At 62.7% G+C, this 12,992-nt stretch overlaps 1 protein-coding gene across 8 annotated transcripts in view; it reads left to right on the forward strand.

Moving 5' to 3' along the window:
- Positions 1-12,992, forward strand: part of UBE2O (ubiquitin conjugating enzyme E2 O) — a 59,132-nt gene that overhangs the window by 41,253 nt on the left and 4,887 nt on the right. For 4 of the 8 annotated variants that reach the window (XM_021066586.2, XM_084983483.1, XM_084983484.1 and 1 more), the window contains 13 exons: positions 2,861-2,920; positions 3,021-3,131; positions 5,780-5,877; positions 6,284-6,347; positions 7,532-7,675; positions 7,962-8,071; positions 8,193-8,343; positions 8,563-9,038; positions 9,414-9,568; positions 9,796-9,908; positions 10,000-10,128; positions 10,772-10,861; positions 12,068-12,764. In XM_021066586.2, coding sequence (XP_020922245.1) covers positions 2,861-2,920; positions 3,021-3,131; positions 5,780-5,877; positions 6,284-6,347; positions 7,532-7,675; positions 7,962-8,071; positions 8,193-8,343; positions 8,563-9,038; positions 9,414-9,568; positions 9,796-9,908; positions 10,000-10,128; positions 10,772-10,861; positions 12,068-12,764 — 2,398 coding nt within the window. Of the gene's footprint in view, positions 1-2,860; positions 2,921-3,020; positions 3,132-3,370; positions 3,454-3,974; positions 5,878-6,283; positions 6,348-7,531; positions 7,676-7,961; positions 8,072-8,192; positions 8,344-8,562; positions 9,039-9,413; positions 9,569-9,795; positions 9,909-9,999; positions 10,129-10,771; positions 10,862-12,067; positions 12,765-12,992 lie in introns of those variants that run through there. The other 4 variants (XM_021066587.2, XM_084983485.1, XM_084983487.1 and 1 more) reach the window with 2 other exon arrangements.

A 12,992-nucleotide genomic window follows, 5' to 3' on the forward strand; every position in this document is an offset into this window, starting at 1 on the left:
CCTCTTTCAGCTCAGGTGCCACCCTCGTAACAGGTTTTTAAAACTGCATCCAGGGTGCACCTAACAAAATAACGTGGTTGTTTCATGACTTTGTCTGACTCCAGAATCTGGCATCTTCCTAGAGGGGGTGCAGTGCCTTCTGGTGTCAGCCTCCGGGTGGTGGTGCCTGTGATCTGGGTACGTGGTCTCCCCACGATGGGATGGGAGGAGCGGAGGAGGCGGGCTGCTGAGACCTGGTGGCCTCTCCCACCTGGTGGGCTCGGCAGGTGCTCAGGGCCCTGATGACACCCGCAGTCACAGGCCACCACAGCTGCCTGCCAGGAGCCCAGAAATGAATAGAGCATTTACTGCGTTTGCAACCAGGAGAATTGCTGTCTTTCAGAGTGTGTGGGCCCGCCAGGACTGTGTTTTACTCTGGTCTTCTGCTCCAGCTCTGGGGAGGGAGGGGCTGGGTCAGAATGGACTCTGGAGCTCAACTCCCTGAGTTCAAGTCCCAGCTGCACCACTCAGGAGCCCTGTGACCCTGAACAAGTGACTTATTTCCTCTCTGTCTCAGTTTACCTGCCTGTAAAGACAGTGACAGCATGCTGGCTTCGTGGAGTTGTCGGGGGGTCTCGGGTTAAAACACCCCAAGTGCTGGAAAACTGCCCGGTGCATAATACATAGCAGCCATGCTGTCGCTGAGAAGAGGAGACTCCAGAGCAGAGGTGCCTTCAGGGGCCGGGGTTCTGAAAGCCTGCGTGGTGCAGGGAGTGCATGCCCAGAGCAGGGAGTGCATTCGTGGGGCGGCGCTGGCTGATTGGAGAGGGCCCTGCCCGCTGCGGTGGGAGGGCAGCTGTGGGCGAGAAGGCTGGGCCTTGCAGGTCTTCTGAGCTTCCCAGGCAACCGTTCTCCTCCCTGCCCCGCACTGGAGGCCCCACTTCACGGTGGAGAGGAGTCAGACTCTGGCCAAGGCCAAGCCCAGGTCAGGAGAGCCACACCCAGGGGACATGTCCTCGGGAACCCAGGGACCGCCTGCCCGCCAGCCTCTCAGAGGCTCTGCGAAGGAAGGAAGGAGGAAAGCCGGCTCTGGCCTGGCTGCAGCGCCAGCTTTCTCTCGCTGTGCTGTCTCCGCTTCGGCCTCAGAGTGGGGCCTCGGTTGCCCCTCCGCCTCCAGTGTCGTGTCAAAGCCGGCACTGATTTGGGGCTTGTGCCTGGGCTCCTCCCTTTCTCTCCTGGCAGCTCTCGGGGACCGACCCAGACTCAACTCGGTCTCCTCTCAGGGTCCCTGGGCGGGCGAGGCAGCCTGTGCCCGTTGCCACAGCTCCACCAGGCCTGGCGTCCCCTCCCGCCCCACACAGCTCAGTGTCTCTCCTGGTGGACTTTCCCTCACTGCAACTTCTGGTTTCTATGGCAACTTGGAAAGACCTGCAATTGTGGTGTTTGGAGGTCTAAAATGGGAGCAGAGGTTTGAGACAGGGTGGGGCAGCACCGAAAATACCATGTCCCAGGCCAGCGATGTGGGCCCCGAGGGTTTCAGGATAGGAAGGTCTCTGCATTAGAGAAGTGGCACCATCAGCCCAGCACACCCTTAGCAGAGCTCCCCTGGCCCCTCGCAGCCTCCTGGGATCTTGGAGCAGAGGAAGAGGCTGCACTTGTGTGTGTAGGGGTTGGGGGGGTCTTCCGCCCACGCCTGGGGGCCGGTGGGGGCCGGTGGAGCGATCGCGGCCCTTGCTGGCGGAGCGCTTGCTGTGTGCCAGGCGCCTGTTAATCCTCTGAGCCGCTCGGAGATGGCTGCTCTCACCCCAGCGTATACACGGGCGCTTCGCTGAGGCTCCGGTGCCGGCCTGGGTAAGTGTCCGGCACGTTCCACACCGCGGCTGGCTGTCCTTGGAAACAGGGGCTTGTGTCCCTATAGGAAAATCTGTCGCCTGCTGATGGCCAGCCGGCCCGCTGCTTCCCCGCAACTTCTTTGTAAGTCACGTCCCACTGAGAGCAGGCTTGGTTAGCACCACTGCCAGGATTTCAGTGACCTGGAGCCCACGTCCCCTTTTCAGTACCAGCTCTCCTCTCGTGGAGGGCCCCTTCCAGGCCCTGGGGCCTGCGGTGGAGACAGTGATCTGTGGTCTTCGGTTGGGTGTTTGTGAGAACAGCTCTTCCATCCCTGTAGTCTGAGGTCTTAGAGGTGCCTGTGCAAAGGAGGTGGGCTGTCACACAGCCCCACCTGTTACCAGGACCCGGTGAGGCGTCCCAGAGGAGCGGCCCCAGCAAGGAAGACGCGCTGGCCCCGTGGAGAAGCGTCTCCTGCCCGGGCTGCTGGTGGAGGGATGGTCAGTGCTTGCGGTGCGCCGAGCCGGACTCCGGAAACCACGGTCCCAAGAGTCACTCGGCAGCCTGCAGGCCCCGCCGATAAGGAGCAGCCCGCGGCTGGTCGGAGAGATAGCCCAGATTAGAAGGTGGTGCGGGTGATAGCAGCCTCACGGTGCCCAGCATTCTGCGCTCCTTCCACCGCCCCCCCTTGGTGCCCGCCAGCAGGGGCGAGGGCCAGGCGCTGGCGGAAGCTGGAGCAGGGGTTCCACTCAGCCCGCTGGAGGACGGCCGTTCTGTTGTGAATCTAGACGGGGCCGTACGTGGTCTGGCTTGAGCCACACTTGGCGGAGTGGTCAGGATCGCCTCCGGTGAGCGTGCTGTTTGCCTGGCGAGCACGCTGGTGCCGCCGTCTGAGCTGGTGCGGTTAGAGGGGCTGTGCCGACTGGGAGCCAAGCTCGGGCCTTGGCGTTTGTGCACTTAGCTGTGTAAGCGCCACGCTTCTCTACGTCGGGGGAGCTGTGCCCTCGTGACTTCGGAGGCCGCGCTCTCACCCCTGGGCTCTCTCCCACAGCTGAAGCTGGAGGACCGCTCCGTGGTGCCCCGCGACGTGGTCCGGCACATGAGATCCACTGTGAGTCCCGGGGCCTGGGGCTGGTCTGGGCGGGCCTCCAGGTGGCCGGCGGGGCTGGCCGGCCGGCGTGGGCAGGGCCTGGATGCCGTCTCCTCCCCAGGACAGCCAGTGCGGCACTGTGATGGACGTCAGCATCGACTGCGCCGTCAAGCTCATCGGCACCAACTGCATCATCTACCCCGTCAACAGCCGGGACCTCCAGCACATCTGGGTGAGCCGCCCGCCCGCCCTCGGGCCTCCGGTCCTCTCGGGCCGCAGAGGTCCTGCACCTTCCAGGTCAGACGGCAGAGCCCAGCGGCCGGCTCGCTCCCTGCAGCCTGGTTGGCGCCTCTCGTGCGTCGGCCATTCAGACCCGAGGTCAGGACACGTCTTTCGGTCTCCAGCAGAGATTGCTGCTTTCCTCTCTCCTCAAGTGCCTTGTTTTGGTGTATTTTGTTTTTTCACATACTTTTTTTTTTTTGGTCTTTTTTTTTTTTTTTTTTTTTTTTTTTGCCGTTTCTTGGGCCGCTCCTGCAGCATATGGAGGTTCCCAGGCTAGGGGGCGAATCGGAGCTGTAGCTGCCAGCCACAGCCACAGCCACAGCAATGCAGGGTCTGAGCTTCGGCTGTGACCTGTATCACAGCTCACAGCTATGCCAGATCCTCAACCCACCGAGTGATGCTAGGAATCGAACCCGCAACCTCATGGTTCCTAGTCGGATTCGTTAACCACTGCGCCACGATGGGAACGCCTGTGTTTTGTTTTTAAAGAATAAGTATCTTTCCAGTAGTTTATTTTTTAAATGATTTCAACTTAACTGAGAAATTACAGGTCCAGCTTCCTCAGCGCACACATTTCGCTCCGTTTGCTCCGGCACCTGTCCCCCCGCCATCTCTCCCTCCCTCGCTTGCGCTCTCTCTTTCCCACTTTGCTGAAATACTTGAAAGCAAGCTGCAGGTAGGATGCCCTGTGACCCCTAAATACTACCGTGTGTATATTTCCCCCAAACAGGAACAGTCTCTTTTTTTTTTGCTATTTCTTTGGGCCGCTCCCGAGGCATATGGAGGTTCCCAGGCGAGGGGTCGAATCGGAGCTTTGGCGACTGGCCTATGCCAGAGCCACAGCAACGCAGGATCCGAGCCGCGTCTGCAACCTATACCACAGCTCACAGCAACGCCGGATCGTCAACCCACTGAGCAAGGGCAGGGACCGAACCCGCAACCTCATGGTTCCTAGTCGGATTCGTTAACCACTGCGCCACGACGGGAACGCCAGGAACAGTCTCCTCTTTAACCACCCTTCAGCCCGCAGACCGGGACCCTAACCCTAACCCTAACCCTTCCTTTTCAGTTGTCCTGGTGACAGACATCCTTTTGCCCCGCCGAGCCAAGGATTCCATCAGGAACCCTTCTTGCCTTTAACTGCTCCTTAATCTCCTCCAGTCTGGACCAGTCCCCCAGTCCTGTTTGTCTTCCTTATCCTGGGTGACCCTGTGTGGGGAGCTGCCTGCTGGGGCCTCGTGTCCAGCCTCGGGCCCTACATTCTCAGCAGAACTGGGCTTTTCCCAGGCTCAGAACGTCCCACAGCCACACTGTAGGGACATGCTTTGCTCCTGGGTCGTGTTGGGCTCTGCCAAGCCTCTTCAGAAGGTCAGCATTCGCCCCTTTGCAAGTGGTAGTATCAGTTCTGAGGGGAGATGCTCAACACCTGGCCCTTCTCCAAGCCCCCCCCCCCCCCGCCTCGCTTCCACCTACAGTCCCCCCCGCACCAGCCCGCACTCGGATGGCCGCTGAGGGGTGGTGTCCTGCTCCCGTCGTCGCCTGCCTGCCTTTGTTAGTCTGGCGCTGATGATTCGGTCTGCTGTGTGGAAGAGCTGTGTCCTCTGTCCCACTTAATGCCTTTTTTCTTGTCTTCTTTTTTGGCTGTCCCACGGCACGCGGAGTCCTGGGCCAGGGATCAGATCCCAGCCATAGTTACCACCTGCGCCGCAGCTGCGGCGGCTCCCGATCCTCTCACCCGCTGCACTGGACCGGGGTTGAATTCGCGTCCTGGCGCTGCGGAGACGCCGCCTATCCTGTTGCACCACAGCGGGACCTCCTGCCCCTTAACTCTTGTTTTTTTTACATCAGTAGGGTGCAGAGACACCTGCCTTACTCAGTTGGTTGTGAAGTTACTACCACTATTTGTTTTGTTGCATAAATGATCTCAGAGTTGGCCAGTAGGACCCCCTCCAAGCTGGCACCTGTGCCCTTTTGACAATGTCCTCACCATTTTTTTCTTCGGCACCTTCTTCCCGTCTTGTATTGTTTTCTGATCCAGCCTGGCATCAGCCGTTTCTCCAAGGAGCCCCGGTTCCTTTCAGAGAAGGGCCTTGCAAAGGCCAAGCTCTGGCTGCAGGCTGGGCGTGCTGATTGCCACTCGCCCCCTTCAGGGCAGCACTGAGGACACACGTCTGTGTGTACACGTGGGCACACGCATGTCTAAGTATGTCCCTGCCTGCTCTGTGTATGCGTTGAGACGTGTGAGTTCGTCTCAGTCCCTCCACCTCCAGTCCAGCACCTCAGACTCCGCCCCTGCCTTTCCCGGTGGTGAGGGGCTCGCCGCTGGACTTCTCCGTGTGGCTCTCTGTGTACTCACACCCCTCGTCTCGTTGGTCGGTGTAAGCCGCTCCCACTCATGTGGCCTCTGTCCTTGGACACCGTCAGGCTTCTGCCTCTGAGTGGGACGGGAGCTGGGGTGCGGCTGACCTTTGTGGGGAAAGCCTGCTGCGGTGGCTGGCGGGTGCAGCCCATCTAGAGCCTTGCTCTGCCAGGAGGCGTGGGTGCCCTGGACACCGGCGCCATCGGCCGTCGCTCAACCCCTGTCCCCTCGGTCTGCAGCCCTTCATGTATGGGGACTACATCGCCTACGACTGCTGGCTGGGGAAGGTCTACGACCTGAAGAACCAGATCATCCTCAAGCTGTCCAACGGCGCCAGGTGCGGCTCGCGTCGCCACGCGCCCTTGTTCGGCGGGGCAGCCTGGGCAGGGGGCGCGGTGTCATCTCGGGGCCTGCGGTGACGGGTTTCCTCCAGGGCCGAGCCGGGCTGCCTCCCGGGCCTGACCCTCTGACTCGGGTTCTGGGCTTCGCTCCACCCTGTCACCCAGGATGCCTGGCAGGGGCTGCCGTGGGCACTTCATGCTCGTGAAGACGCAGCTCTGGGTTAGCGGCTCTTTGTTTTAGGAGAGTCGCTTTTACCAGAGGATGAATCGTGCCTCTTTAGGGCAGCTGACACACTGACGCCCCTGGGCCACCCCGTGGATACCGACCGGCACCGCGTGGGGCCCTGGCCTCACCTCCTGTGAGGTGTCCCCGTGCAGACCAAGCCCTGTTCCCTGTTGCAGGTGCTCCATGAACACAGAAGACGGCGCTAAGCTCTACGACGTCTGCCCGCATGTCAGCGACTCTGTACGTCTGCTTATCCAAAGGGGGGCGGGGGGGCACCCGCAGAGCGCTGGGGTGGGGGGCAGAGGGGCACACCCGCAGAGAGCTAGGGGCGGGGGGCAGGGGGGCACCCGCAGAGAGCTGGGGCAGGCCCAGGCCGGCTGGCCAGGGCTTCTAGGCCAGTAGGCCAGTGCTTTCCCAGGAAAGGGCGGCTGTGTATCTGAACGCGTAAAAGCAATTGCCTGGTGGCACAGGTTCAAGCCCTGGCTCGGGAGCTTCCACACACCAAGGGTGCAAAATAAAAGGTGTAAAAGTTTAGGTGTAGAAAGTAGAACTTTGCAGCTCGTTAACTTTTTATCTCATCCTTTCAAGATCTCCCTTTCTCTTAGTGTGTATGCAGTATTTTACTACAGCATGACTTTTTTTTTTTTTTTTTTTTGGTCTTTTTTCCATTTCTAGGGCTGCTCCTGCGGCATATGGTGGTTCCCAGGCCAGGGGTCTGATTGGAACTGTAGCCACTGGCCTACGCCACAGCCACAGCAATGTGGGATCCGAGCCCCGTCTGTGACCTACACCACAGCTCCTTAACCCACTGAGCAAGGCCACGGATCGAACCTGCAACCTCATGGTTCCTAGTCGGATTTGTTAACCACTGCGCCACGACGGGAACTCCTACAGCTCCAGTTTGACCCCTGGCCTAGGAACTTCCATGTGTGGCCCTAAAAAGAAAAAAGGATTTTTTTAACTAAAAAATAAAAAGGGGAGTTCCCGGCTCAGATCCCTTGTTGCCGTGAGCTATGGTGTGGGCCGGAGGCTACAGCTCCAATTGGACCCCTAGCCTGGGAACCTCCATATGCCACAGGAGTGGCCCTAGAAAAGGCAAAAAGACAAAAATAAATAAATAAAAAGGAAAGAAAATACAGGGGCTCAGACAGCTTCAAGGACCCCTGCCGTCTAGAGCTTTGGTCCTGAAAGTGTTGCCCCTGGGACAGTGCCGTTGTTGTGGCCTGAGAGCTCGTTAGCAGCAGGACGGTTCAAACGTGCGTTTTATAGGCTCCGCGGGCATTATTTGTATGCATCTGAGGCCTGGGAGGTGCTGCCCTGGAGCCTTAGGGAGGTGGCGTGTGGACAGCATGGGGTGCAGGTGGGGAGCACCGTCCCCCAGGAGGACCGCTCACAGGGACTTTCCTCCGGCCCCGATCCTGCAGGGCCTCTTCTTCGATGACTCCTACGGCTTCTACCCAGGCCAGGTGCTCATCGGCCCTGCCAAGATCTTCTCCAGCGTCCAGTGGCTCTCGGGGGTCAAGCCGGTGCTCAGCACCAAGAGCAAGTTCCGCGTGGTGGTGGAAGAGGTAGGGCCTGGAGCGCCTCCCAGCCGGAAGTGGCCTGCTCTGAGGACAGAGGGACCCGGGCTGTGGTCAGGGGGGTGACCAGCAGGCCAGTGACCCCCAGCCTGACCCACCTGGGCCGAGCAAGGTGGGAGGGTCTGCTGGGCCCGACTGGTGGCGAGGAGGCCGCGGCGACCCCCTGGGATGGGGCTGCGGGTACAGGCGGAGCCTGCTGGGGGGTCCAGTGGGCCCTGGACGGTGCTTAGAGAGAGAGGGTTAGACCTGGGCCTCTCCCGCCCACCGTCCCCAGGTGCAGGTGGTGGAGCTGAAGGTGACGTGGATTACCAAGAGCTTCTGCCCAGGGGGCACAGACAGCGTCAGCCCCCCGCCCTCTGTCATCACCCAGGAAAACCTAGGCAGGTGAGCGGCTCCAGCAGGCCACCCGCCCCGCGGCGTCCCCTGAGCAAGGCTGCGGGCTGCAGGCCCCAGTGTGGGGGGCCGAGAGCGCCGTGACCCAGCCCCCGCGTCTTCCCGCTTGCAGGGTGAAGCGTCTCGGATGCTTTGACCATGCTCAGCGGCAGCTGGGGGAGCGCTGTCTTTATGTCTTCCCAGCCAAGGTAGAGCCGGCCAGGATTGCCTGTGAATGTCCAGAAAAACACTGCGCCCAGGGGGAGGGCTCTATGGCCAAGAAGGTATGTCCTCGGGGCTGGGGTGTGGCGGGCGTGTGAGGAGCTGGCCCTGAGCCATTCCCACGGCCGGGAAGGTCTGTGCTCTGGGCCTTGGGGGGCAGTGCCGACGACCCTTGCAGGCCAGTTAGGTATGGAGAGCTGTCGCCCCCCGGCCCCCGCTGCCTGGGGCCTGGCCGCGCCGCCCTGCCCTCCGCAGCGCCGCCTCCCCGCTCCGCCCCGCAGGTGAAGCGCCTCTTGAAGAAGCAGGTCGTGAGGATCATGTCGTGCTCCCCGGACACCCCGTGCCCCCGGGACCATTCCGTGGAGGACGCGGCGGGCAAGAAGGGGGGCGCCAAAGCCAAGAGCGAGACGGGGTCCACCAGCCCCGAGGGCACGCCCGGCGGGTCCGCCAGCCCCGAGGAGATGCAGGACGAGGGCCCGGAGGAGGCACAGGAGGCCGGCGAGCAGCTGCCCCCCTTCCTGCTGAAGGAAGCGGGGGACGACAGGCTGCACTCAGCCGAGCAGGACGCGGATGATGAGGCCGCCGACGACACGGATGACACCAGCTCCGTGACCTCCTCCGCCAGCTCCACCACCTCCTCCCAGAGTGGCAGTGGCGCAAGTCGCAAAAAGAGCATACCCTTGTCTATCAAGAACCTAAAGCGGAAGCACAAGCGGAAGAAGAATAAAATCACTCGCGACTTCAAGCCAGGGGACAGGTAAGCTCGGGGCTCCCTCCGTCCCTGCAGAGCGTCCAGCCGGAGACTGGCCCCGGCGCCCATGCCCGCGGGTGCGCATGTGGTCTGCAACCTCTGTAAGGGCTCGGGGTGCCCAGGCAAGGCGGCTTAGGTGCCTGGGGCTGGCGGGGTGGAAAGGCGAGACCTGGCAGTGGGGCAGATGGGCCGGGGGCCGGTCCTGGAGGAGACGCAGGGCGGAGGCACGGCAGGTGAGCCTCCGCTGGCTGGTTTTCTTCCCTCCTGCCTGGGGTCAGGAGCCTCACCAAGCCCACAGGGCGGGGCGGTGGGGAGCGAGGGTTCCTGTCCTTTCCTCTGGGAGGCGTCCCGGTGGCCCGGCTCACTGGGCCCGCGCTGCAGGGTGGCGGTGGAGGTGGTGACCACAATGACCTCGGCGGACGTGATGTGGCAGGACGGCTCTGTGGAGTGCAGCATCCGCTCCAACGACCTCTTCCCCGTGCACCACCTGGACAACAACGAGTTCTGCCCCGGGGACTTCGTGGTGGACAAGCGAGGTAGGGCCAGGCAGAGCCTGGGAGGAAGGGCCAGAGGTCTGGGGTCAGGGAGGCTGCCCCGCAGAAGGCGCGCTCTCGTGAAGACGGGAGAGCCTCCCTGGCCTCCAGTGGCCCAGCCAGGGAACCAGTGGGTTGCACGCCCTGCCGTGGTCGACTGGAGTTGGGGGGGTGCCCATGGCGCCACCAGGGCACCTGAACGAGGCGTGTCCCCTCCTCTGGGTCCCCAGTCCAGAGCTGCCCGGATCCCGCTGTCTATGGCGTGGTGCAGTCCGGGGACCACGTGGGCCGCACCTGCATGGTCAAGTGGTTCAAGCTGCGGCCGAGCGGAGACGACGTGGAGGTGCGTGTGTGCCGCCCCTGCGCTCCGTCAGGGTGGGCTCTGGTGGGCCGCGGGTGGGGCCCCGGGCTCACCGCCGTCCGTCCCGACCCAGCTGATCGGGGAAGAGGAAGACGTGAGCGTCTACGACATCGCTGACCACCCTGACTTTCGGTTCCGCACAACCGACATCGTCATCCGAATTGGCAACACGGAGGATGGAGCACCTCACAAGGAGGATGAGGTACGCCCGCCGCTCGCCCTCGGGTTCCAGCCGGGACTCCTCCTCACTGGCCCGGGTGGCAGCTGCACTACCTGATGGTGCCACCAGGGGGCGTCAGGAGCCCAGGCCTGTGAGTCCTCTGGGCGGCCTGTCCCTAGCACCTTCCCCAGGAGAGTGGCCATCCCAGGTGGGGCTGCCCCTCGGCCTGACCACCTGCACGAGGACTCCCCAGCCTGCCAGGATCAGACCTCGTTCACTTAGCTGCTCCCTGAGCTCCAGAAGTTAGCTATTAGGGAAGCCCCGCTCCTGTCCGAAGTGAGTGAGCACAGGAGAGGCCTGCAGAGGTGGCCTCTGAGCTGGGCCCTGGAGAAGAAGTGGGACACTAGGTGGGGTCAGGCAGAAGCAGGGGAACCAAAGTCCGAACCCCTGGAACCCCATCATGGGGATGTCTGGAAACCCGGAGAGACCAGGATGCCGAGAACAGGAAGGGAGTGAGTGGGGGCTCGGGACAGCCGGCAGTGGGGCTGTTTCAGCCAGAGGGTCCCATGCCCCACTTCCTCACGGGGCCTCTGGCGACCACCCACATCCCTCTGTTCTCTTGGCCTGGCCCCTGCCCCCACCCTCGGAGAGCTGCACCTTTGACCCGGTCCCATTTGCCCTGCAGCCGTCGGTCGGCCAGGTGGCCCGCGTGGACGTCAGCAGCAAGGTGGAGGTGGTGTGGGCTGACAACTCCAAGACCATCATCCTGCCGCAGGTAAGGCCCTGCTCGAAACTGGCAGCTGGGCCGCTGGGCGGGGGTGGGGAGAGTCGCGGGCCTGCCTGGCTGGGCTGTCTTCTTTTGGGTAGGGGGTCTCGGGGAAGCTTGAAGGGAAGAGTGCAGGGTGAGGGAGGAGAACGGAGGGCAGCCCTCAGCTGGCCCGTCAGTCTCAGCCCACCTGGCGGGCTCCCTGGGTTGCCAGGTGTGTGTAGATTTTCACAAAGCTCTCGGCCCTGCCTTGATCCCCGTCTCACTGTGCTAAGAAAACGCAGGTTGCAGAGTTCCCCCTGTGGCACAGCGCGTTAAGCACCTGACTGCAGTGGTGCAGGTCACTGCGGAGGTGTAGCAACAATCCCCAGCCCGGTGCAGTGAGTTTAAAGGATCTGGCGTTGCTGCAGCTGCGGCGTCGTCGGCAGCTGCGGCACAGATTCTGTCCCTGACCCGGGAACAGCTATATGCCGCAGGTGCAGCCATTTAAAAACAAGACAAAACAAAAACACAGGGTGCTTGGAGGAGTTCCCATCATAGCGCAGCAGAAGCGAATCCGACTAGGAACCATGAGGTTGCGGGTTCCATCCCTGGCCTCGCTCAGTGGCTTACGGATCCGGCGTTGCCGTGAGCTGTGGTGTAGATCACAGACGCGGCTCGGATCCCACATGGCCATGGCTGTGGTGCAGGATTCGACCCCTAGCCTGGGAACCTCCGTATGCTGCAGGCGTGGCCCTAAAAAGAAAGAAAGGAAACAGGTTGCTTCCTATAGGGAGCAGGGCCTTCCCACCAGCACCTCGAGGAGTGCGTTCACAGACCAGGGAAGGGCGCAGATGGGTCCTGCGCGGCGGGACTGTTCGGCGCCGTTTCTTTGCCCCTCGTCGGAGCTGATCCTCACACCCCGGCTCACCCCTCCCGGTGCTGGCATGGGGGGGCGGGGGGAATGGCGCACCCCTCATCCAGGAGGCCATTCCGGGGATGGGAACAGGATGCGACACAGCCCAGCAGAGTGAGTGCACTTGGTGGCCAGGAGGCCAGACTAGACTGTCGGCTGGGCCTCGGGTCCTGGGCGGGGCCGGGCAGCGGAGGTGCCTCCCGGGGCCTAGAGACCACCTGGCACAGAGGCCCAACTACAGAGCCAGGGCAGGAAAGGGAGGAAGGGCCGAGGGGCTGCCGAGGGCCGGGGTCCCCAGCAGAGCGCCCCTCTTCCCCCAGCACCTGTACAACATCGAGTCCGAGATCGAGGAGTCAGACTATGACTCGGTCGAAGGCAGCACCAGCGGGGCATCCTCGGATGAGTGGGAGGACGACAGTGACAGCTGGGAGACGGACAATGGGCTGGTGGAGGACGAGCACCCCAAGATAGAGGAGCCCCCCCTCCCAGCCACCGAGCCGCCGGCAGCCCCCGAGGAGGACAAGGGTGTGGTGATCAGCGAGGAGGCCGCCACGGCCGCCATCCAGGGGGCCGTGGCCATGGCCGCCCCTGTGGCCGGGCTGATGGAGAAGGCTGGCAAGGACGGGCCCCCGAAGAGCTTCCGCGAGCTGAAGGAGGCCATCAAGATCCTGGAGAGCCTCAAGAACATGACCGTGGAGCAGCTCCTGACGGGCTCGCCCACCTCCCCCACAGTGGAGCCCGAGAAGCCCACGCGGGAGAAGAAGTTTCTGGATGACATCAAGAAGCTGCAGGAGAACCTCAAGAAGACCCTGGACAACGTGGCCATCGCGGAGGAGGAGAAGATGGAGGCGGCGCCGGACGCGGAGCGCAAGGAGGAGAAGCCCGAGGGGCAGTCGCCCGTGAAGGCCGAGTGGCCCAGCGAGACGCCCGTGCTCTGCCAGCAGTGCGGCGGCAAGCCCGGGGTCACCTTCACCAGCGCCAAGGGCGAGGTCTTCTCGGTGCTGGAGTTCGCGCCCTGTGAGTTCGCCCCGTTCGCATTACAGATCCGGAGGCCGGGTGGCCGGGGCGGGGCACCACGTCCCGGGTGAGGGCACAGGAGGGCTGCGTGGCGAGCCTGTGGGTGTGTTCCCCCCCCCATCTGGGACGTGCTCCCGGCAGGTGCTCCCTTGGGGCCACGTTTCCCTGGGTAGGGCGGCAGCTGCACTTGAGACAGAGTCCCAGGCCTCGCCGCCAGGGACTGACCCC

Source organism: Sus scrofa, chromosome 12 (genome assembly GCF_054392235.1).
Source record: "Sus scrofa isolate SSC_HxYL_T2T_F1_AM1 chromosome 12, Sscrofa_HxYL_maternal_Yorkshire_Landrace_v2.0, whole genome shotgun sequence".
Classification (NCBI taxonomy): domain Eukaryota; kingdom Metazoa; phylum Chordata; class Mammalia; order Artiodactyla; family Suidae; genus Sus; species Sus scrofa.